Source organism: Phytophthora parasitica, assembly GCF_000247585.1.
Source record: "Phytophthora parasitica INRA-310 unplaced genomic scaffold supercont2.15, whole genome shotgun sequence".
In the NCBI taxonomy this organism is placed as follows: domain Eukaryota; phylum Oomycota; class Peronosporomycetes; order Peronosporales; family Peronosporaceae; genus Phytophthora; species Phytophthora nicotianae.
In genome coordinates this window covers 307,364-328,827 of record NW_008649001.1, presented here as the reverse complement: position 1 = coordinate 328,827, position 21,464 = coordinate 307,364, and the positions used below count along the sequence as shown (strand labels likewise).

Genomic DNA, 21,464 nt, shown 5'->3' with positions numbered 1-21,464 from the left:
GTAGCATCGACAAAGTAATACTGAATAAAAAAATGGCCAAATGGTTAACCGAAACAAAGCATAGTTAACCAAATTTATTGAATATAAGAACTGGTTTGATTATCCCAGAGTTCAGCAGTTATGATGCTCAACATTGCTAGCAAGCTACAAACTATAGGAGCATAAGCAGTATTCATTTTTTAAACTTAAAAAACGAAGAAGAGGATGAGCAAACATTTTTTTCTCATATTCTCTTTTGTTGCGATCGTCGACTCTCTCCGGTCGTAGCGAAACAAGCACCAGGTGTACAACGTTGGTTTTGGCTTCTAACCTTGCCAGTCAAGCTCGTTCATTTTAAAAAAATAAGCATATTGTGCATCTATTTCTTTAAGTCTACTAAAAATCACTATTTGTGCCTTCTTCGAATTACCGGTATTATCACAAAGGTTTATTCATGGAGCTTCAACCTAGTATTAGGTTCAAATCCTGCTCCAGTACAATCCCCCTAGCCATCGGCACGCATGATTAGGCCGCCAAGATATCTGTCGCAAATGCTTGTACCCGTGAGGGTCTCGCTGAGATCATTCTTAGTTTTGAGACGACCGATCAGCAAGATCCAAGCGGCCAGGATCCCTCAGCGACGACTGATGAGCTCCACCACCGCAGCATCGGGCAAAGGGACAGGAGGGGGGCATTTCCACTCGTCAAAGTCGATCCAGCACTTGCTCGATAACAACAAGAAATGGCGTGATGACTTAATGAAGCGCGATTCCTCTCTCTTTGATCGCACCGCAGATGGCCAGCAGCCTCCCTACCTCTGGATCGGATGTTCGGACTCTCGAGTCCCCGCTGAAGAAATCACGGGACTGGACCCCGGCGAGATGTTCTGCCACCGCAATGTGGCCAATCTCGTGGTGACCAACGACATCAACGTTCTCTCGGTCGTGCAGTATGCAGTTGAATCACTCAAGGTGAAGGACATCATTGTATGCGGTCACTACGGCTGCGGTGGAGTGAAGGCAGCAATGGAGAACAAGCACATCGGGATCTTGGACACTTGGCTGCGCTCCGTTCGTGATGTACACCGCAAGCACAAGGAAGAACTCGATGCTCTTCCAACCGAAGAGGCTCGTTACCGTCGCACGGTGGAGCTCAACGTTAAGCAGCAATGCCTCAACATTTTCAAGACGAACGTGGTGCAGCATCGTCTCGGACGTCCCGACGAGCCTGGTATACATGGTCTCGTGTATGACGTCAAGACCGGAGCACTTAAAGAGCTCAAGGTCGACTACTCTGGATACTACGCCAAACTTATAGGCGAGGACAGTCTCCACGCTTTCCCGGATGGGGAACCTACTATGGGTTTGGCTCATCGACGTCGTAACGCAATTCTGGATCTAGCGGACGGCCTTGAAAAAGAACCAGGGATAGTCCGCATTCGCTACATGGCTCGTATGCTCAAACGTGAGTCGGATTTGTTCTCGCCCGAAGAAGTGGACGAAGCCATCGAGACGATCAAAGCGCAGATGGACGATCCCAATAATTCTTTCATGAACATCAAGCACCTCATTGCGTATTTCGCCCCCATGAAGCCCAAGGAGACCGAGTAACCTGAAACTACTACTTGCCCCTGCTCTTTAACATTTTAAAATTGCTATTCAGTGAAACCCGAAATCAATAGTACGGAGTGGTGTTTCAAATGCATGAACATCGCTTCTCGTTTTTATTTTTTTTGTTGTTGTTTTTATTTCCTCTTTTTTTGGTCCTAAAGGACGAAGTCTTCTTGGTTATCTCCAAGCTGATTATCCCGTATTTGGTTCGTGCTTCTGCTATGCTAGCGACGGTAAATGCTCTGTCTCGCATCACTCCTTGTCTGCCTTGCTGCATTTCCCCTCCGGTTGTCCTAAGTTAATTTTCCATCCAGGACAAAGTATCCTCGATTCTCTCCAAGCTGTTTACCCCAAAGTTGGCTCGTGTTTTGCTGTGCTGGCAACGGTAGATGCTCTGTCAGGCATCATTCCTTGTCTGTCTTGCTACAATTTTTCCTTCGGTTGTTCCTCGTACTTCGTTGCATTGCTGCTCTTCGTTCTTTTCAACTGTCGTTCGTCTTCCGCTTTCCTGCCTCAGTTCGTCGTCATCTTACGTTCCTGAACGCCAGGCCGTAGTCCCTTTTAAAGGGGATCTTCCAGGTAGCTCTTTGTGTTCACGCAAGGGGTAATCAAGTCCATCGCGTCTTTGGTGTTCTTCTTGATCACCTATGTGGTTCACCACGAACACAGGCTGCGACGTTGTTGTTAGTTTCCATTGAGCACGACGTCGCGTCCGTAGTCAGCGTATGAGAGCACCTCATCTCCCATTCTCGACCCAGTGCTTTGCATCAGAGAAGAGAGATCCACCGAAGAGGAGCTGAGGTGAACTCATAACCCACAATAACCAATCGGCGAATTGCGAAGTGAAACCTCGAGGTATCGTTGGCAAGGGATCCGTTAAAAACGGATGAGATAGTGCAATTGTCAACGTACCAGTCGTTGGTGCGAGGGGCCGTTCATGTTGCAACCGCGTTGAGCTCATTCCAACTTCTTCCTACTGCAGAGAACCATCTCAACCGAAACTACGATTACAATGGGAGACGCCCGTGGAGCTCTGAAACATGATCACAGCAGTAGCTGCATCGATCACGACCCGAATTCGCTGCAACGTTTGTTCGCGAACAACCGCAAATGGCGCGATCAGGTGCTTCAGAAAGACCCCGAGTTCTTTGAGCGCACGGCGAAGGCCCAGGCTCCTCGATACCTTTGGATCGGATGCTCGGACTCGCGTGTGCCAGCCGAGGAGATCACCGGCCTCAACCCCGGCGAGATGTTTGTGCACCGCAACGTCGCAAACCTTGTAGTGAGCAACGACATCAACTCGCTGTCGGTGGTGCAGTTCTCCGTCGAGAAGCTCAAAGTCAAAGACATTATCGTGTGTGGCCACTACGGCTGCGGTGGAGTGACGGCCGCCTTGAAAAACGCGCAGATCGGACTACTGGACAACTGGCTGCGTAACATTCGAGACGTGTGTCGCACGCACAAGGATGAACTGAGTCGGTACAAGACCGACGAGGAGCGTGAGCGTCGCCTGGTCGAGCTGAACATTCAAGAGCAGTGCCTCAACATCTTCAAGATCAACATGGTGCAGCGTCGCATGGGTCTTTATGGAGCTCCTCGTATTCACGGCATGGTGTACGACATCCGTTCGGGTATCTTGAAGGAGCTGGAGGTCGACTACCACGGCTACATCGCCAAGCACATGGGCGTCTTCAATCTGCACAACTTCCGAGATGGAAAGATCCCATCCACCAGACCGGAATTCCAGCGCAACATGATCCTGAACCTGGTGGAAGACCACGAAGAGGAACCAGGAACCGTTAGTGCTCGTTACATCTCTCGCGTGCTAAAGAGAGAGACTGAACTCTTCACCGAGGAAGAAGTGGACACGGCCATCAAGGCTATACAGGCCAAGAACCCTCAGAACCCCTTCGTGGAAGTTAACTCGCTGGTCTCTTATTTTACCGGCAATGAGGCTACGGCGTAGCTGTATTTCTACAAATACAACAGTCATATAAGCTCAATTAGCTCTGGTAAATCTAATGAACGAACCCTCGCATCTTCCAATTGATCATACCTATTAATTCGTTATTTATCGTGAAGCTGCTGCGATGCATCGTTTGGCGTAGGTTTGAGTCCATTCGGCAGGAGCACGGACATCTTTCCTTCCAGGGTATAGCTGCTGATAAATCTCCATCATCTTCGTATCAATCTTGCTCGTCAATTCCACTCCTTTACTCGTTGGGATCAAGTCTCGAAGAGCATAAATCTCAGTCAAGAATCTGTTCACACCGCCATACCCCAGTCGTTTGCGTCCTGCTCCACCTTTGCCGTTGAAGTTTTGCCACCATGGCTCATCTTCCAGCATTTCACGAAACAGCGCATCGAGCACCATACCAGCAAATGATACTTGCTTCCCGACGTCCTTGCCATCGGACGCAAGGCTACCATTCCGTACTGCCTTGTTGAGCTGGTTGTTCGTCATGATGTCTGCAAGTTCCTTGGCTACCACACCAGCAAACAATGAGCTTGTTGTGGAAGAATCCGGTGAGCTGGAAACATCAGGGAGCGTCTCGTCCGCTAGCTCCATATCCTGCCAACTAAATGACATCTTCATCAGTGACTGAGCACAGCGCTTCACTCCTATCGCAGCGAGTTTCTCCCATAAATTTGAGTTCTGTATACGCAGATACCGCAGGCAGTTAATAGTGAGTGACTTATCACCTGTAGACAGCAAATTGTGTACCTTCGCTTCCACCTCTCTATTCTGTAGCGCAACCTTAGGCAAATACTCCTGAAGGATATTTGTTGACCGCGCCGCACAATCATCTTGAATATATGCGGCGTTTGTGAGAATGCCGACAATGTGCTTTGGTCGCAACGAAGACGATAGCTTCGATGATTCTAAATATTGAAGCTCTTCAAAACTGTAGTGGACAAGCAGCTCATCGGCCTCCCACACAACAACCCCATGAACCTCCGCAAGGCTGTCATATTGCACAAGCATAAAGTTAATCATCATAAAGTTTGCAGGAGAGTTGTCAGTCCTTACTTTGATGTGGCGCAAGACGGATTCATCACGCGCTGTACATCTCGCAGAAACTGTTGCACGAGCGTGTAAAACGACCGCGCACTCTGTGTCAGGACAATTTCACGCTCCGCTTTGTTCTCTGGATCGCGAATCATCCGCGACGTCATTTCCCACCGCTCCCGCTTAATCTCCTCCCTTACAGTATTCTTAATCGCGACGCAGTAGCTCGTGAAAAATGACACTAACCCTCGAGCTAAGTGTGGTGCCAAATAGTGAGCGGTGGGTAATCCTGCCAATTCCAGTTGCCGAGATCCATAAAATACGTATCGGAGTGCACTCGATACGTATTTTGCAACACTCTTGAACTCCGAGACGTCGATCGCCACACAGCTTGCTGGCAAGGAAGGACCTGATACGGTAGACGAGCTTCGCGATGAAGAAGCACTTGGATCGTCCGGAAAAATGTGGTAGGTGACTTCACTCGCAAAATGTTCAAGTTGGGAAGATATCCACACAGTCAAGGATATGAAGTGGGAGCTCTTTTGACCACGAAAACTACGAAGAAGCACGATTAAAGTGTTAGAACGTTAAGAGAATTGTAGATTTGGCAAGCATTTCAAACCTGTGCTCGAAGTCCTCGTAACACACCAGAAGCGAGGTGAAAAATGTCCGGGAAAAATTGATAACGTAGTTTAGAGCATTCCCGTAAGATGGTACATGTCGTAGTTGGAGCGCAATGCGAACCGAATAATTCTGTAAGCACATTTCTGTTGCCAGTTGAGTCTCTCCTAGCTGGATCAAGAACTCAAGGTGGTTCTCCTTCTTGTGCATGCGCTCGGATGTCTGCAATGAAGCATTAAATTCGTCGACAAGCTTTTCAACAAGCAAATGTCGGAGCTCGTCAATCTGTACGAAAAAGAACATGAGTTTTAGAAATAAATGACAGGAGTGTGGAAGATAACAGCAGTGTGAAAGCTTACTTTTGCTTGTTGAGCTTCAGTAGCTGACTCAATTCCTTGCGTCTCTTTCCGCTTGTACTCGAGAATATGTTGAGTGAACTGCTCGTAGTTTCTCTCGTAAAGGTACACCTCAAGATCGCGAATGAACTCGTCCAGCGCCATGCTCTGCTTTCGTTCTTCTGCTTTCTTGTCAACCGCTTTGAAGTCCAGTTGCGTAACTTTTTCTAAGCACCCACACAATATTAATTAAAATCCTAGAATTGGTACAAAAGCCACTGCTTGTTTCTTACCGGGTGGGGGCTCCAATGCAACACCTTTCAATGTGTGCATCGTTCGTCTACATTCCAACACCAACGCCTTCAACTGCGACACACTATTCTCCATAGTTTTGATCTCGTCCGCCGCGCGAATAAATGACGTGTAGTTCGCACTAATTTCTTCTTTCAGATCTTCAATCGTGTTTTCCTACAATAACAACCCACACACATCGAATGAAAATAAGTGCAAGCCATACCAATCCAATCGTGAATAAACAGACCTTCTGAGCTACGAGTTTTTTGCAGTGGGAGTCGATTTTCAGCTGCGAGTGTTTGCGCAGAAAATCTTCCGCATATTTCCTTGCATTAAACTGCTGGTTGCCCATGAGGTTCGCAATTGATGGTCCGCCCATACTCAAGTGGTTTTTGGGTTGTTTCGGCGCTGTAGTCTCCACAAACTTAAACCTCCCCGGGTCCGTGGCATCGAAAATGTGCGATTTCAACGGGATAATCAGCTTCAAGTCGATAAACCCTTGGCCAACCTCCTGGATCTGCGCAGTCGACAAATGCGGGAGCGTCTTTTTCACAAACTCGGCAACATCTTTCGACGAGAAGGACTTGCTGATCTGAATCTGCCACGAGAAAGATTTCTTCATCTGCTCGCATAGAGCTCGTAGATCCACGTCTTTGACGTCCTGGATATTGCTGCCGCTCTCTCTTTCTCCTCTGCTCTCTTTCTCCCTGTCATCGCCCACTGGAGGCTCATCTCGAGTCAAAACCTCGTCCTTCTTTGCTGGTATAGTAACAACCCCCGTTCCCTTCATCCCAGATACGGACTCCAGTGCTGCTACCCACGCATCTCTATCCTCTGTGCTCCTGGCTCGGTATTCTTTCTTCTTTTTGAACAACACAAGCGTAAACATCCGCTGCTGTGGGTCACTAATGCTCTTCTGGACAGCCATGATCTCCATAGTCGCAAAGGAATTGACCGGCTCTTTAGCTTCCATTGTTTCAAAGTACATTAGATGTGTGGGTGTCAACACAAACTGTCGCTTGGTCCAGTAGCCTGCACGACGCTAATTGTCAAGACAAAACACAAATTCACGTAAATATAAAGTATTCTTGCGATATCTTGGCATCCAGGGGGTACAAATGACGGCGGACTTGTGCGTGGATATAAAGAGGAGCTCTACGCACCTTTCTTTCCAATATTCCATCGCGGATGGCGATACGTAGCGCCTCGGGGCCGCTCACCATGGCGTCGTATCTGGCGCTATCGAGTGCGGACGACGCTTCGCTTCAACAACTGAATAACGCACTGTGATTGGCCAAAGAAGACTATTGTAAATTTTCATTGTGAAAAATGATTTTTATTTGTGAAGTTTAGTTGAAGTTGCCCACGTCAGATGTGGACGATGGAGCAGCGCTGAAGTCCCCGAACGTCTCGAAGGCGTTGCTATCGGTCGATTCCTTCCTTGTTGTGGGTTTGGCGTTGTCTGTAGATGTCGGAGCAGCGTTGAAATCACCAAAATCTCCGAATCCGTTGTCTGTGGACACAGGCGAAAATGGCGAGTTACCAGACACCTCTGCTGACTTGGTTTCCGTAGAGCTTGCAGTTGGGGCTGGAGCAGAGTTGAAGTCGCCGAAGTCTCCAAACCCACTGTTATCAGTTGCTACGGGCGAGAATGGCGAGTTTCCGCTAGGATTGGTCGCCTTCGGGGCGTCAGAAGCTCCAGCGCTGTCAGTCGAGGCTGGTGCAGCGTTGAAATCTTCAAACGCTTCAAAACCGGAACTGGAATCATTCTTGGCTACGGGTGAGAACGGCGAGTTATCCAAAGTATCAGCGGGCTTGTCAGGAGCAGACGATGTGGCATCATTTGAAGCCGGAGCTGCGTTGAAGTCGCCAAAGCCATTGAAGTCGTTAGTGCCCGAAGCGATTGGAGAGAACGGCGAGTTTCCTGTCGTCTTGTCCGGTGTAGGGGCGGGCGTAGCGCTATCATTCGACACAGGAGCAGCATAGTCATCGAATGCATCAAGACCGCTACTCGTCGAAGCTGCAGCAGGTGGGGAGAACAGCAAGTTTTCAGATGAATTCTGTTTGATCGTCGACTCTGTTGATGCCGCAGCAGGTGGGGAGAACAGCAAGTTTTCAGATGAATTCTGCTTGGCCGTTGACTCGGATGCTGCCGCTGTATTGTCAGGCGCTGCACCGAAGTCACCAAACGTGTTCGATCCACTGTTGTCTGCTGCAACCGGTGAGAAGATCAGATTCTCTGTGGCAACAGTTGTGCTGGCAGGGGTAGCAGCGCTATCGTTGGAGAGCGGCGCGGTCGCAAATGCATCGAACGCTGGAGTTTCCGTCGCGACAGGCGACGAGAAGGGAGCGCTTTCAGGTCCATCCGTCTTCGCCGGGGTATCAAACGAAGCACTAAAGTCCGTGCTGGTGCTCGTCGCTGCGGCTGGTGACGGCGTTGGCGAAAACGGAGAGTGTCCGGGAGCTTCTGTTGCCGCGGGCGTAGAGGATTGAGCAGCATTGAAATCACCAAAGCCATTATCGTCTGCCGCAACCGGCGACGGGGACGGAGAAAATGGAGAGAACGGAGAAGCCTCGGCCGGTGCAGGCGAGGAGACAGGAGCAGGAGCTTCGGCCGCGCCAAAAGCGTCAAAGCCAGCGCTATCGCTTGCAGCGGCAGGCGATGGTGACGGAGAGAACGGAGACTTTCCAGGAACATCACTCATACCAGCTGATGGAGACGTTGCGTCAGCGGAGGGTGGGGCGGCAAAGTCACCAAACGCGTTAAAACTATCGTTTGCAGCCGCATTTTGTGACGGAGACGGGGTTGGTGAAAATGGTGAGCCCGACGGAACCTCAGCTACCGATGTTGGAGTAACACTTGCAATCGATCGCGGCGCTGAGTCGAAGTTGCTAAATGCATTGAAGCCGCTGCTGTCGGTTGCATCCGGTGAAAACGCGGAGATGGAAGGGGCATTAGGAGCTGCCACAGGAGACGGCAAGACATTCGGTTCATCCAGAGAAAGCGGAGCGGGGACGAAAGTATTGGTTCCACCAGCAGCTCTATCTGAGTCGTGCGTCGATACTGGTGGAGACGCTGCATCGATCAAAGAGGATCGGGACTCTAACGACAATTTCTGCTGTAGCTTCGCGCTCAGGATGGCTTCTTCCAACTCGCCTTCATGTCTAGCGATATCATACTGCAATTGCTGAATCAGTTGCTTCTGATTCTCCACTAAGCTTCGCAGACTACGCTCTACAGCGAGTCTGGTTTGCTCTTCAGCAGCATTGTCACCTGACGAAGAGGTAGTGTTGGTTGCAGAACGCAGATCTTCCCTCTTCATGACGAGAGTCACCAGCTCATGACGCAGCTCATCCAGATCGCGTAGCTTCTCGGAAATCATCTCAATGGCAATCTGTTTGCGCTCTACACTTGCAAGAGCCTGAACAACTTGCTCGTTCTGCTGGTCAAGCTGTCCCACTACCTTCTTCTCCTCCTCGTCACCCATAAATGGATTTTCCGGCACAGCGGCCGAGGACCCAAAGCTCTCAGCTCCGAATCCTGGATATGTCTGCTGAGGTGTCTGGAAACCAGTATTTTGAACTTGAATACGCTCGTTGCTACCAAGATTACGCTGAGGAAGCTGTTGAGCCGGCGGATGAGGTGGCAACGGCGTCATACCACTGAAGCTGGACATTGAGTTCATTGACGACGCCGAGTTTGTGCGGTCTCTTCCGCTTGTGGCGCTAGGTACTGGTGGGGCAGAAAAACTACCAAAATCCTGTGCAACCGGAGCTGAAAATCCCTGTAAACTGCCAGTAGGCGTGGGAACTGAAGGCTCACCAAAACCTCCTGCGTGGCTGTTCGTTGCATTGCTGTCGGCGTGGTTAAAAGAGTTTGTTCTCGACGAACGTGTAGAAGACGCAAAACTTGGCAGCGGAGCATCTTCGGCAGTAGAGAGCGAGTCGAAAGCAGACATGCCTTCTGGCTTGGGTGGCGGTACACTCTCTTGCTGCTTCTGCACTGGAAATCCATTTTGCGTCGAAGGTGCTGGCATCTGATTGCCAAGTCCAGCCATACCTGCAGAGCCGCCAGAGCCAAACGCTGTCTCGCTAAGCTCCCGTGGTAATGTCGATGGCATGGGCAATCCGCGCTTGCTCACGCAGACGATCAAGTGCATTGCCACGTAAAACTCCTGAACACTCAACTTGCTGTCCTGGGTCACGTCCGCCATCGACCAAATATCTCGCAGCATCTAGATATTAACGTTAATATAACTGTCAAGTTTCAAAGCAACAAGGTAAACTATACGTACATTGCGATCCAGGCCGGACATCTGAAACAGTGCCACCGCTTCGGTTCCCATGAGAAATCCATCGCGATCCGTGTCGTATTGTTGAAACACAATATCATACTTGCTCTTCTCATCTGTGGTAAGAGCGTACGACCCCGTGGGTTGCTGATGCACAGAGCCAAAGTCCTGTTGAGGAGCATGCATCTGAGCTTGAGGCTGTACTGGCTGCTGTTGAGGTGGAGGAACTCCTTCCATCATTGGAAGCGGGTATTGCATTGTTGCCAATTGAAAGAATCTTTGCGCCGACACCTGCTCTCCTCGTTGCGCCATACTGATGAGTCTCATTGCCACGTAGAACTCGTTGCGTGATAACTCGCTCCTCCGCTGAGAGTCTGCGATGCTCCAGACTTCGCGTAAAATAGCCTTGTCCAAGTGTGAGCGTGCGAAGAACGCGACTGCCTGTTGTCCGTTGATAGCGTTGCGGCGCTGGTCGTCCACGTGGGCGAAAAGCATATCGTAGAACTGCTGTTCCTGGGGGGACGGCGGCACCCACGCGTGAAGCGATTGACCGCCCATGCCGCCGCTTTGCGTTGCATAAGCCCCCGCCCCCGCATAGAACTGCTGCTGATGCTGCTGCGGATTGTACGTGGCGTAATGCTGGGGGTTCATCAAGCGACGAATAAGAGGGGAAGCGTTATGATAACAAGGGCGGATGAATCTAAATGAGACCAAAACAAAAACTAAAACGTACTTCGTACTTAGTCGAACTAACGCAACTTAAGGCTAGTTGAAGCAGATTAAGTTGCTGCAAAGCGTCAGCAGCTCCTACACACTATCTTTGCTATCGCTCCTTGTGGACAATGTAGCAATTACTTTCTTGCTTTCTTGGTGCTGGCGCCTGCACCACGACCTCTGCCTCGCTTACCGGCAGCAGCACGGACGATCGGTGGCGGGAGCGTCACTGAACAAGGCAAGAAGCATTAAATGTTGAGTCATTCCAAGCATATCCAAGCTAACGTACCGTCAGTGAATTCAATGGCGAAGACCTGGTTGATACCAACAGCCAACTTTTGAATGGGCGGGAGATCGGACACCTTCGTTGGTGTGTCAAGTGGCTCGGTCTGCGCGTCTCCCAGTCCAAGCTGGCCCAGCTGGTTGCGACCCCAAGAGTACACCTCGCTGGTCGACGTTAAAGCCACCGAGAAGTCGTCACCGCAGCCAATTTGCTTGATACTCTTGTCGGAGCCAAACGTGGTGACATGCACGGGCGTATCCACAAGGTTTTCTTCGGACGTCTCGCCACGTTTAACGCCAAGCTGGCCAAACTCGTTGTCGCCCATCGCAAACAAGCGCCCATCAGTCAGAAGCACGAGTGTGTGCTGGGCACCGCAAGCGACGAACTTCACCACGTCGTTCTTGAAAGTCTGAAACAGGAACGATATTAGTAGGAGGCACTGCTGTAGCATCATGCTAGCATGTACAAACCTGGACAAACCGAGGGCGAGGAACGCGGAATTGAGAGCGGAAAAACTTCGATTGACCAGGAATCGGGGCTGGCTTGGGGTGTCCGATTTGACCTGCATTAACAGACGTACACAATCGCATGAATGAGCATTTCAAGGAGGTAAACATTTCAACTTAACGACATACCGCGATCGCCGTAACCCCACGTCCATAGACCCTTGGTTCTGGAGAAGCATAGCAAATTCAAAAGTAAAGTAAGAGTCCTGTACTGTGTCTACCAATTCATGCTGGAAATATCAAACGTACCCAGCAACGACAGCGGCAGCGTGAGATCTACCAGCAGCTAGCTGCGTGATGTCGCGACCAAGCAGAAATTCAGCAGGATCATCGATGTCCTGGTTTTCGGGCTATACAAGCACATACATGTATCCAGGTGAGAACACTACGTTGGTTTTGGTCAACCAAATGTATCGCCATCTTACGCTGGTGAAATCCAGAGCGTCGTTGTTGAGAAGCTGCGGGACCCACTGGTTCTTGTTAGACGCATCGCCCAACTGTCCTTGGGTGTTGGAACCCATGCTCATGAAAACGCCCGGCTTTTTAGTGTTGAACTGGTCGTCGTCGCCGTTGTCTTTCGTCGTCATGATAACAAAGTCGCTTCCACATGTTGCTAAGGACCAGGGCCAAACATGCATTCGTGTATGTGTCAGTCCACAGCAAAGCAATTTCGAGACGCAACAATGGCAAGCATACCCAGATTGACAGGCACTTCAAGTTCCCTCAACGCAGAAATCTTCTTAGGCACTTTCTTATTCTTGTTCTCCTGGTGGCCTAGCTGTCCATGCTCCCCGTTGCCCCACGTGTAGGCATGTCCTTCGGTCGTAATAACCACGCCGAAGTTGGAACCAGCGTGGATCTGCGAGAATCTGCAGCAAGCCAACTGTCCTTAATCGGTTGCATTTCAAATAATCCTAGTCAATTCGTACCGTCCTTCGCCTTTGGAGCGCTTGTCTTCCGTCATGGATTCCACCTGCATAATACGTTATGGACACGCACAGGTTTTTTGTTAGCGATTCTCGCCCTCAGGATCATCATGCTGATAGCTAAAGCTAGCGTTGAGAGCAGCAACGCACCAGGCGAAAGTGAACCAGTTTCTCGTGGACGATATCTTGGTGTCCCAATTGGCCAGAAAGGCCCGTTCCAACCGAGTAGAGATTCGCGTCATTGCAAAGCGCGTACGTGCACGTTTCACCGCAGGCGATGTCGAGGACGCCAATACCGTCCAGCTCGTGCACTTTGGTGGGCTTCCAGATCACCTTGGCCTCCGTATCCGGGAGTGCCAACTACACAATCACCACCCAATACTCAGTCAAATACAAGAACAACCATCACTCCGACAACAACAACGTAGCTGTTGGTCGACTCCAACACCGGAACAATGACATACCTGTCCATCCTCGTTGTCCCCCCAAACGAAAACGGAGGACACCGCCTTCTTTCCCTCCTCTAAAGTACATATTAAGCCACAACAGTTAGGAAGCCACTCAGCAAAATTAGTAGCACTTTGTCTTCGAAAAGATGCAGCAGCAGCACGTACCGAGTGCAGGGATGCGACCAGCACAAAACTTGCAAAACCAATCGCCCTCAGGCACCGCCGGCTTGCGCGCAAAGTTGTTGCGCGGCTTGGTGTTGCAGCACGTGCATCCTTGGACGCAGGCGGTGTGGAAGGCGCGGTCACAGCCGTCGCACAGAACCAGGAACTCCTCGTCGTCCTCCTTGCCACACACGCGGCATGCATCGTCACTCATCGTCATCGGCGCCATCGTCCTCAGTTGCAAACTGGTCGTTACAAAAACTTCAGCATCAAAGGTGTGGACCACGTGACGCAGTTGCATAGACAGACTTCAGTTGAAGTGCTCTACTGTACATGTTTTGTGTCAATCACACAACTTCAACAAGGCAAGCGGACACTTCAGGCACCTTGTTAATTAGCTTAAACAACTACAGATGGACGAAAACTCAGGCTATGCAATGCAATCAACTTGGACAAGACACGCTAGCGCTTAAATCAGTCGAGTCTCCAGTCGCACATCTTGTCAGTCAGATGAGGGGGGGGGGGGGGGGGGGGCGAACGAAACAGCCAGCCAACGCCGTTGGATTGGTCAACGCGAGCGCAGCACGACGATCATATGATCTCCCTTGTAGCCAAGCTGACGTGCTGCTTGGCCAGGAGGCAGAATAAACACTTTGAAGCCCTGTGGATCCATTTCTGCAGCTCCTCCAGCGCGTGCATGGCCACCGCGACCTTGGATTAGGTAGTCCACGAACTCCCGGTAGCCCCGCGAGTCGGCCATCGACTCGGGCTTGAGCTCATACACGACCCTTCGTACGTTCGGCCGCTCGAGCTGCAGGAACTCGGCCGACTTGTTCAAGTGAGGCAGTGCCACGACGTCCAGATACAACGGTCTACATGACATGATAGAAATGCGTGAGACTTGCTGGTCCGGAACGACTACAAAGCAATTCCTATGACCACTGAACGTACAATTGACGGTTTAAGCCAACCGAGAGAGACGTAGCACTGCAGCGACACTTGACCTTGCCACTGCGCTTTAATTCAAAGTTCCATTCACTTGGAGTCTGTAGCAATCATCAGTTAGGCAAACAACACGATAAACAACTTAACCGCACAAAACTTACGTCATAGGGACGAGGCTCCATCATGCGAGGACTGTCCGGCAGACCCCCAGGTCCGTTAAATGGGCGCCTCATCATGTCTGGCGGAGGACCTCCGCGTTCCCAGCTTCGGTCTCTCTTGCGCATCATGTCACCACCTGGAGGCGGGCGATTCGGACTGCGACTCCGTCCGCGGGGAGGAAACATGTTTGGAGGCCCATCAGGTCGAGGTCCAAAGCCACCGCCACGCATAGGACTCGGAGGACGCCCCATTGGAAAGGGACCTCTGCCTCTGTCATCGAATGGAGGTGGGCCGCCGGGGCCACGACCGTCAAAACCACCCCGCGGTGGGCTCCTTTGTCCAGGCCCTCGCGGTGGACTACGTGGGCCAGCAGATCCCGGTCGCTGGTCAGGTCCAGGCCCGAATACATTGCCGTTGCGCGGAGGACTGCGACTGCGGCTGCGACGACCACCAGGGCCACGGCCGCCCATCATTCCGCCGCGGGGACTGCCTCGTCCTGGGCCTGGGCCGTCACGAAAGTCTCTTGGTGGACCACCTCGCCCTGGACTCATTGGACCACGTCGGAAATCATCGCGGGGTGGAGAGCGAGAGCCATTACCGAGGGGACCATTACCAGGAGGGCCATTGAATCCGTCGCGACGGGGGCTACCGCGTCCACCACCAAATCCATTACGCGGCGGGCTGCGAGGGCCATTACCAGGTGGGCCATTGAATCCGTCGCGACGGGGGCTACCACGTCCACCACCAAAGCCATTACGCGGTGGACTGCCAGGTCGTCCACGAGGCGGACTACGAGGTCTGCCGTTAAAGCCTGGGCTGCCAGGTCGTCCACGAGGCGGACTACGAGGTCTGCCGTTAAAGTCTGGGCTACCAGGTCGTCCACGAGGCGGACTGCGAGGTCTGCCGTTAAAGCCTGGGCTGCCAGGTCTACCACCAAATCCATCACGAGGAGGACTACCAGGTCTTCCGTTCAAGTGTGGTCCATTGTCTCTGTGAGGAGGTCCGTCAAAGTGTCCATTTCCAGGCGGGCCACGAGGCGGCGATCGAGGACGACCTCCATTCATATCACCTGGCATTCCATTACGATCACGACTTCGGCTACGTCCTCTCGGAGGTCCTCCTGGTCCTCCCATTCTCGGTGATCTCATATCTCCTCTTCTCGGCGACATGGGTCCTCCTGGTCCTCCCATTCTCGGTGATCTCATATCTCCTCTTCTCGGCGACATGGGTCCTCCTGGCCCTCTCATTCTCGGCGATCGCATATCTCCTCTTCTCGGCGACATAGGTCCTCCTGGCCCTCCCATTCTCGGCGATCGCATATTTCCATTTCTCGGCGACGTCATATCACGCCCGTTGTTGGTCATCCTAACTGGTGTGCCCACTCGCATTGCTGCATACTGTTCATTCGGCGGCAAACGAGATGGTGACGGAGGGGGCGATAGTGCAGGTTCACGAGCACGTTCGAACGCAGCAGCGGAAGGTGACATCGGAGCAGCAGTCGGTGCGTCAACAGCGTTAGTCAGAGCATCCACAGGAGTTGGAGTAGAAGCAGCAGGTGCAACAACAGTAGAAGCAGCAGCAGACGCACAAGAAGTGCCAACAGCCGTTAGTGGGGTATTATCTTCTACAGCAGGGGCAGACGCCTCGGGCTGCGGCGTGTCTGCCGATGCCTGCTGAGGCCGAGGCTGTGCCTGTGGCTCCACCTCGGGCTCTCGCTTGCCATCAGCAGAAACAGTAGACACGCCGAGGCCCGAGGGTCCGTTGGCACATGCAGCATCATTCTCTTCAGTACTGACCACTTCTCCAGCTTCGAGTTCTTGTTCATCTGCAATGCGTAACATCAGTGTACGCAGCGCATTTTTTTCATGAAAAGATCAGTTAAAAATATTATCTTGCTTTAGAAAAAAAAAAACAATTTGACACAGTTTCGACAGGAATTACCCGTTGAGTTGGAGATCTCCGTGCTCTTCTTGGTGGGAGCATCGCCGTTCTCGGTGGACAACACATTGTTCTTGATATTCAGGTACTTGTCGTAGATGGCTCCGCCGCTTCCGCGCCGCGTCTTGAACGTGGGCGCGACGACGGCACTAGCCTCTCCGCCTTCCATTTTTACCTTCCCGTTGGATTTCTTACTTGGATCTACTGGGTGATCATGTGGTCCACATTAAATTATGTCAGTATGGTGTGATTAGATTTAAACTTGATTTTTGTAAGCAGCCTGATATACACCCCTGTAATTTCTGATTCCTTCAAGGTGGCTATTTTTAGAGGGACCAGCTAGCAACTAAAGCGACACTAGCAGCAGCATTCTTTCCTTTGTCTCTCTTCATCCACGTGAGAGCAGACGCGTCGCCAGCAGCATCAGCAGCAGTATCAAGAGCATCCTCTCTTCCTTCACGTCCAGTAGCGTGAGGCCTTGCATCCAGACAGAACGACCATGTCGAGGGATTAGTACGTTCTCTTCTTCTATATCTCTTTGCGACTTTTCTCGAGCGTTGAGGCCGTTTATCCTAACGATGATGCGGTCGGTAATATTATGCAGCGACCACCTATTCAAGCTCGTGCTGATTGGCGACTCGGGCGTAGGCAAGTCCTGCCTTCTGTTGCGCTTTGCGGTGGGTGCATACACCGTTGCTCTATCTGCTTTCTTGGTGCCAAGAAACCTCTATAGCATTGCGGATCGACTGATGTTTAATGTTGTTGATACGCTACAGGATGATGCTTTCACTGAGAGCTACATCACCACTATTGGAGTGGACTTTGTACGTGATTTGAGGGGGGGATATTGGCTCTATATGACACCGGTTTGACGAAGTCTCGTGTGCACTCTACAGAGATTTCGCACAGTGAAGATCGACAACAAGACTGTGAAGCTCCAAATTGTTAGTGGCGAGCTGTCCACTGTTGTTCTCTTGGCTGTTGTTAACTGGATTTTGGCTTACGTTGTATTATTGCAGTGGGATACGGCTGGGCAGGAGCGTTTCCGCACCATCACAAGTGCGTATTATCGTGGTGCAGACGGCATTATCATGGTGTACGATGTCACGAGCCAGGTATCTAATCGTTGTCGGCTACGTGTAGATTACACGAGTGTGATTCTCATATCTCTTTATTTTTTTTTATCGGACAGGAATCTTTCGATCATGTAAACGACTGGCTGAATGAAGTGAACCGATACGCCAGCGAAGGCACATGCAAGCTCCTTGTGGGCAACAAGAGCGACATCAGCGACAACAAGGCGGTGTCGTACGAGACAGCGAAGGCCTTCGCAGACAGTTTATCGATCCCGTTCCTCGAGACAAGCGCCAAAAACGCGCAAAATGTGGAGGAGGCGTTCCTTACAATGGCCTCAGAACTGATTACGATTCGTGAAATGGTTGGTGAATCCAGCAGACCTACAGGCACCAAGGTAAGCTCTACACTGGCTTCACAACCGAATCTATCTAACGTATTTGTGGTGCTTGAAGCTGACCGAGAACACCAAAAGCGGCGGCAATAACAATGGATGCTCGTGCAACTAAGCTGCTTCAGTGAGGTCTTGTGCCTCGGTTCAACCAACAGCTTGGAGACATTAGGAAAGCGAGCTATGAAACTACAGTAAGTTAGTGCACCGAAGACACTGTATTGATGCGCATGCATAGGCTTTCGCCGGAACTACAGTAAGTAAAGCAAGCGCTCTCACAGTGTCGTTCATTTGGCTATATTTTTGTGGTTATATGCGAATTGATGGGGACAAGACAGCAGGAGGCTGTCCTCTAAACTGTAAAAGTTCATTCGGACTGAGATACTTAGTGGTCGAAGTATCGGGCGAGCTTCTCGATGTCGACCGTGTTGTTGTCGGCCTCTCCTTCCTGTGCTCTGGCCACGGCGCTGTTGATCTCCGTCTCGCTGAAGAGAATGGGCTCCTTGGACATGGCTCGCTTGACGAACTTGGCGCTTACACGGCCTGGCTCCTCCTCGTGGCCCTCAACCAGAGATCTAATCATGTTGCCCTGTAGTTGCGATCGGCGCAGAGGAACCTCTCCTTGCGGGAAGGAGTGCAACTTGTAAATAGACTGGTACTTACGCACGTAAGACTGGAAGTCGATGTCCATCTCGTTCAGCTGGCCGTTCTTCAGATCGTACACGAGGCCGTGGATACGCGGAAAGCCATACTTGACCTGGTGGCGCTGCACCAGTCCGATCTTGAACACGTTGATGCACTGTTCAATGGTGTTCAGCTCCACCGTACGGCGCATGCGCTGCTCGTGGTCGTCGATCTCCTGCAGCTCATCGTTGTGAAGTCGAACAACTGCAGCAATTAATCAAAGCCCTCGTTAGACAAAAGCAAGCGCAGTACCACCGGGATGCGTATCTTACCGTCACGGATGTTGCGTAGCCAGTTGTCTAGCAGACCCAGGTGCTTGTTCTCCACAGCGGCGTGGACGCCACCGCAGCCGTAGTGGCCACATACGATGATGTCCTTGACCTTAAGGTGCTCTACAGCGTACTGCACGACCGAGAGCGAGCTGATGTCGTTGCTGACCACAAGGTTGGCAACATTACGGTGCACGAACATCTCACCAGGCGCCAGACCCGTGATCTCCTCGGCGGGGACACGCGAGTCCGAGCATCCGATCCACAGATACTGCGGGTGCTGGCCCTGCGACGTCTTGTCGAAGTAGTCCGGGTCCAGCAGCTTCTTGCCCTCGCGCCACTTCTTGTTGTTCTCGAACAGACGCTCAAGCGACGTGGGCAAAGCCATCGAGGATGCACGTGCCAGCTGAGCAGGCACGGCCGCCGCTACGCGGGGCATCAGCAGCGAGGAGCTCTTCAATGCACGGTGGAACATCGTGAGATAGGGATCTTGTGTCGCTTGCGCTTGAGCCGGCGAAGTTCAAAGTGACGCTGGCAACAGCTCAGCGGACGCGACTCGATGACGCGCATTCGCGGTGCTACACCAAGATATGGCCGTCATGGAGCATTTTTAGCCAATTACCTGTCGTATAGATTGTATTTATGATCCAATCAGCAATCTGAAGTAGGTTTACCTTGGTGTGGTGCACACAGCAGGTGAGCTGAAAAAGCGATCAACCAATCAGCGCACGTTAAACGACCATAGATGCGGCGGGTGGACGCTCCAAACACCAGAGGCTCGACGGTGAGCTTCGGTCGGTCTGCACGCTCCAGACGACATCGTTCTTTCAGCATGCGCGTCAGTGGACTCGACCTTCACGATCCCAGTCTATGACCACCGATCAACACCGAAAGAACGCGCGGTCCATGCGGTCTGGGCCAACCACTTCAAAGGCGCTCTGACCAGCACGTGGTGACGCACTGGCACTAAGAAGCACTGAATGATTCGCGAACTCGCACTGACAAGGTTCCCCATATCCTGTAAGCTGCGTGTATCTTGCAGAAGACTGCGCAACAGCGGCGATGAAATGATTGCTCGGAGGTCATTTGCGGAGTAGCAAGATAATTCTAGAGGCGGGTGGCCTGTGGTATCTGGTTTTGTCGTGCGTAGCAATCCATGCCAGGATCACAAACTTCGCCACATCAATTTTCAATAGGTGCAGCGGTAGGAGTGTGCAAGTTGCGATTGCGTGCTGCCAATTATTGGCCACGCAATATGCGTCCCCCATGCCTGCCTGGTTGGATGGTCTGTAGGGTATCTCATCCTACATCAGTCTGCGAGTCACGAGAACAATTACGCGGTCAGTGCGTCTGTATGCTGCCTTCACAGTAACTATGCAACTGCCTTCACAGTAACTATGCAATTGTCATGCATACATAGCGACTTCATCTTATTCATGCCGAGGTGCTTTTGGACGAGCAGGACAGGTTGAAGTGATATTGTCATCCCATTGGTCAAAAAGAAGCACATGCTAGTTTCGGACGAAAGCTGCAGTCAGTCGCAAAAATAATGGCGAGCGACAAGAAGACACCGCTGCCGTCAGGTTTGTCGCCTTCAGCAGGTCTCAACGAGCCGATGGCACCGCCAATCAACTCGTTCGCGAGTGCCAGCACGACCCACAAAGCGCTTACGCCCAACCGCCAGCTGGGTGAGCTGCTGCGCTCCATCGATCCCAAGTACTGCTTCCATCCGGCCGTGGAGGAATTGCTGTTGGACATGGCATCGGACTTCGTGCAGGATGTGGTGGACTTCTCTGGAAAATTGGCCAAGCACCGACGATCTACGACTCTGGAGCCTCGTGATCTACAGTTCTGTCTGGCCAAGAACTACGGCATCTCTCTAGCAGGGGTGCTTCCCGCCACGGCAGCCTCAGGCTCGGGTTTGAGACCGCTGGGTCAGGATCTGCTAGTACGTGCACGACCAGCGAAGAACTCGCTGCACATGCACCGGATGGCACTGAAGCGTAAGTCGCTGCTGCACACGAAGACCAAGCTCAAGAATGCCCACGCAGTCAAAGCTACAGAAGGAGGCAAGAAGGTTGTGCGCAAGGCTAGTGTCAGCAAATAAACGGCACAGACCTTTCTTAATGCCAAGATGTACGACAAGTGATTTTTCTTCTTTTCTTTTCGGCAGCCTTGACAATTGCGTTTTGTATTGACTTCTTGCCACTCCGATGAAAAACTTTTAATGCAATCCTTTCAACTTGCGTGTCTCCCTTATCAACATAGGTTTCGCAGCTAACTGTTTGTACATTTAGTAGAGCTGGGGCTGACGACGAGGCATACAAGTAAGTACGTGCATTGTACAAGTACTAGATCAGCAATTTTATTCCTGCCAAACGACACAGTGTATCTGTTTGCATTCATACAGTTATCCGATAGCGTCAAATTACTACAGTACATTTTCACACGATCTCCCCAAGACTATTGACGACGTCCGAGTCAAATTCCAGACGAGGAGTCTTGGCTAGAGGTGCCGAGCTGACCTCGTTACTGACAGATATGGCGGATGGCGCAGAACTCATCATTGCTGTGGACGTTTCATCGACGACATTACCATTATTACCACCACCACTACGCGGACGCTTCTTGTACTTTGTGCTGCGTGGTCGGGTGGCTGGTAACAACGATTGATCTTTGTGTAGATCCCCAGCAACAGGAATTTCAATCCGAAGATTGCGATGTGCCTCCACGTACGCTGTCGCCTTATAAATCGGGTCGAAGCTATCCAGCAACACCGCCTCGTTGGCAAAATGCATCGACGCCGCAATAAAATGACGACAT

At 51.4% G+C, this 21,464-nt stretch overlaps 9 protein-coding genes across 15 annotated transcripts; 4 read left to right on the top strand and 5 right to left on the bottom strand.

Moving 5' to 3' along the window:
- The first annotated feature begins 245 nt into the window (after window positions 1–245).
- Window positions 246–1,708, top strand: PPTG_08096 (hypothetical protein). The gene has a single exon (XM_008903013.1). It carries the CDS (start codon window positions 501–503, stop codon window positions 1,587–1,589), a length of 1,089 nt encoding a protein of 362 aa, XP_008901261.1. The 5' UTR covers window positions 246–500; the 3' UTR covers window positions 1,590–1,708.
- Window positions 1,646–7,127, bottom strand: PPTG_08094 (hypothetical protein). Of its 4 annotated transcripts, XM_008903010.1 has the most exons (10): window positions 7,013–7,127; window positions 6,097–6,891; window positions 5,849–6,023; window positions 5,580–5,782; window positions 5,222–5,505; window positions 4,621–5,154; window positions 4,315–4,555; window positions 3,646–4,245; window positions 3,434–3,563; window positions 1,646–3,354 (listed from the first exon to the last, which is right to left on the bottom strand). In XM_008903010.1, exons 1-8 carry the CDS (start codon window positions 7,070–7,072, stop codon window positions 3,661–3,663), a joined length of 2,877 nt encoding a protein of 958 aa, XP_008901258.1. In that variant the 5' UTR covers window positions 7,073–7,127; the 3' UTR covers window positions 1,646–3,354; window positions 3,434–3,563; window positions 3,646–3,660. The 4 variants fall into 4 exon arrangements, with proteins under 4 accessions (XP_008901258.1, XP_008901257.1, XP_008901259.1 ...); XM_008903009.1 differs by having other exon boundaries at window positions 1,646–3,563; XM_008903011.1 differs by having other exon boundaries at window positions 1,646–3,563; window positions 4,315–5,154.
- PPTG_08095 (hypothetical protein) lies at window positions 2,602–3,555 on the top strand (the record flags this gene model as incomplete). Its single annotated transcript, XM_008903012.1, has 1 exon — window positions 2,602–3,555. One exon carries the CDS (start codon window positions 2,602–2,604, stop codon window positions 3,553–3,555), a length of 954 nt encoding a protein of 317 aa, XP_008901260.1.
- Window positions 7,128–7,143: 16 nt separating the features above from the next.
- On the bottom strand, window positions 7,144–10,838 carry PPTG_08093 (hypothetical protein). Its single transcript, XM_008903007.1, has 2 exons — window positions 10,145–10,838; window positions 7,144–10,084 (listed from the first exon to the last, which is right to left on the bottom strand). Exons 1-2 carry the CDS (start codon window positions 10,790–10,792, stop codon window positions 7,199–7,201), a joined length of 3,534 nt encoding a protein of 1,177 aa, XP_008901255.1. The 5' UTR covers window positions 10,793–10,838; the 3' UTR covers window positions 7,144–7,198.
- A 6-nt stretch (window positions 10,839–10,844) lies between these two features.
- PPTG_08092 (hypothetical protein) lies at window positions 10,845–13,433 on the bottom strand. Its single transcript, XM_008903006.1, has 11 exons — window positions 13,185–13,433; window positions 13,035–13,093; window positions 12,721–12,930; window positions 12,574–12,617; window positions 12,341–12,513; window positions 12,070–12,257; window positions 11,894–11,994; window positions 11,774–11,811; window positions 11,609–11,700; window positions 11,145–11,547; window positions 10,845–11,084 (listed from the first exon to the last, which is right to left on the bottom strand). The coding sequence occupies exons 1-11, from the start codon at window positions 13,408–13,410 to the stop codon at window positions 10,993–10,995; spliced, it is 1,626 nt and encodes a 541-aa protein (XP_008901254.1). The 5' UTR covers window positions 13,411–13,433; the 3' UTR covers window positions 10,845–10,992.
- A 119-nt stretch (window positions 13,434–13,552) lies between these two features.
- PPTG_08091 (hypothetical protein) lies at window positions 13,553–16,392 on the bottom strand (the record flags this gene model as incomplete). 3 transcript variants are annotated; one of them, XM_008903003.1, is made up of 5 exons in its annotated part: window positions 13,553–14,053; window positions 14,133–14,227; window positions 14,288–15,485; window positions 15,624–16,110; window positions 16,227–16,392. In XM_008903003.1, the coding sequence occupies 5 exons, from the start codon at window positions 16,390–16,392 to the stop codon at window positions 13,750–13,752; spliced, it is 2,250 nt and encodes a 749-aa protein (XP_008901251.1). In that variant the 3' UTR covers window positions 13,553–13,749. The 3 variants fall into 3 exon arrangements, with proteins under 3 accessions (XP_008901251.1, XP_008901253.1, XP_008901252.1); XM_008903005.1 differs by having other exon boundaries at window positions 14,133–15,485; XM_008903004.1 differs by having other exon boundaries at window positions 13,553–14,227.
- A 141-nt stretch (window positions 16,393–16,533) lies between these two features.
- On the top strand, window positions 16,534–18,358 carry PPTG_08090. Of its 2 annotated transcripts, XM_008903002.1 has the most exons (7): window positions 16,534–16,736; window positions 16,828–16,900; window positions 17,000–17,047; window positions 17,120–17,167; window positions 17,243–17,338; window positions 17,416–17,694; window positions 17,753–18,358. In XM_008903002.1, the coding sequence occupies exons 1-7, from the start codon at window positions 16,723–16,725 to the stop codon at window positions 17,804–17,806; spliced, it is 612 nt and encodes a 203-aa protein (XP_008901250.1). In that variant the 5' UTR covers window positions 16,534–16,722; the 3' UTR covers window positions 17,807–18,358. The 2 variants fall into 2 exon arrangements, with proteins under 2 accessions (XP_008901250.1, XP_008901249.1); XM_008903001.1 differs by having other exon boundaries at window positions 16,534–16,900.
- Window positions 17,887–19,221, bottom strand: PPTG_08089 (hypothetical protein). The gene is made up of 2 exons (XM_008903000.1): window positions 18,645–19,221; window positions 17,887–18,576 (listed from the first exon to the last, which is right to left on the bottom strand). Exons 1-2 carry the CDS (start codon window positions 19,114–19,116, stop codon window positions 18,074–18,076), a joined length of 975 nt encoding a protein of 324 aa, XP_008901248.1. The 5' UTR covers window positions 19,117–19,221; the 3' UTR covers window positions 17,887–18,073.
- Window positions 19,222–19,518: 297 nt separating this feature from the next.
- Window positions 19,519–20,918, top strand: PPTG_08088 (hypothetical protein). Its single transcript, XM_008902999.1, has one exon. It carries the CDS (start codon window positions 20,191–20,193, stop codon window positions 20,746–20,748), a length of 558 nt encoding a protein of 185 aa, XP_008901247.1. The 5' UTR covers window positions 19,519–20,190; the 3' UTR covers window positions 20,749–20,918.
- The last annotated feature ends 546 nt before the right edge of the window (window positions 20,919–21,464 follow it).

Coding starts and splice junctions, on each gene's coding strand:
- PPTG_08092 (XM_008903006.1), bottom strand. CDS start 13,410: ATGGCGCCGATGACGATGAGTGACGATGCATGCCGCGTGTGTGGCAAG. Junction 11,812..11,893: donor GCTGCCGCTGTCGTTGCTGG/GTACGTTTGATA, acceptor ATGCTTCTCCAG/AACCAAGGGTCTATGGACGT. Junction 11,085..11,144: donor CGCCATTGAATTCACTGACG/GTACGTTAGCTT, acceptor TGCCTTGTTCAG/TGACGCTCCCGCCACCGATC.
- PPTG_08094 (XM_008903008.1), bottom strand. CDS start 7,072: ATGGTGAGCGGCCCCGAGGCGCTACGTATCGCCATCCGCGATGGAATA. Junction 4,556..4,620: donor CCGTCTTGCGCCACATCAAA/GTAAGGACTGAC, acceptor GCAATATGACAG/CCTTGCGGAGGTTCATGGGG. Junction 4,246..4,314: donor ATAGAGAGGTGGAAGCGAAG/GTACACAATTTG, acceptor CTGCGTATACAG/AACTCAAATTTATGGGAGAA.
- PPTG_08093 (XM_008903007.1), bottom strand. CDS start 10,792: ATGAACCCCCAGCATTACGCCACGTACAATCCGCAGCAGCATCAGCAG. Junction 10,085..10,144: donor TGTCCGGCCTGGATCGCAAT/GTACGTATAGTT, acceptor GTTAATATCTAG/ATGCTGCGAGATATTTGGTC.
- PPTG_08096 (XM_008903013.1), top strand. CDS start 501: ATGATTAGGCCGCCAAGATATCTGTCGCAAATGCTTGTACCCGTGAGG.
- PPTG_08089 (XM_008903000.1), bottom strand. CDS start 19,116: ATGTTCCACCGTGCATTGAAGAGCTCCTCGCTGCTGATGCCCCGCGTA. Junction 18,577..18,644: donor GCTACGCAACATCCGTGACG/GTAAGATACGCA, acceptor TAATTGCTGCAG/TTGTTCGACTTCACAACGAT.
- PPTG_08088 (XM_008902999.1), top strand. CDS start 20,191: ATGGCGAGCGACAAGAAGACACCGCTGCCGTCAGGTTTGTCGCCTTCA.
- PPTG_08090 (XM_008903001.1), top strand. CDS start 16,802: ATGATGCGGTCGGTAATATTATGCAGCGACCACCTATTCAAGCTCGTG. Junction 17,048..17,119: donor CCACTATTGGAGTGGACTTT/GTACGTGATTTG, acceptor TGCACTCTACAG/AGATTTCGCACAGTGAAGAT. Junction 17,695..17,752: donor GCAGACCTACAGGCACCAAG/GTAAGCTCTACA, acceptor TGGTGCTTGAAG/CTGACCGAGAACACCAAAAG.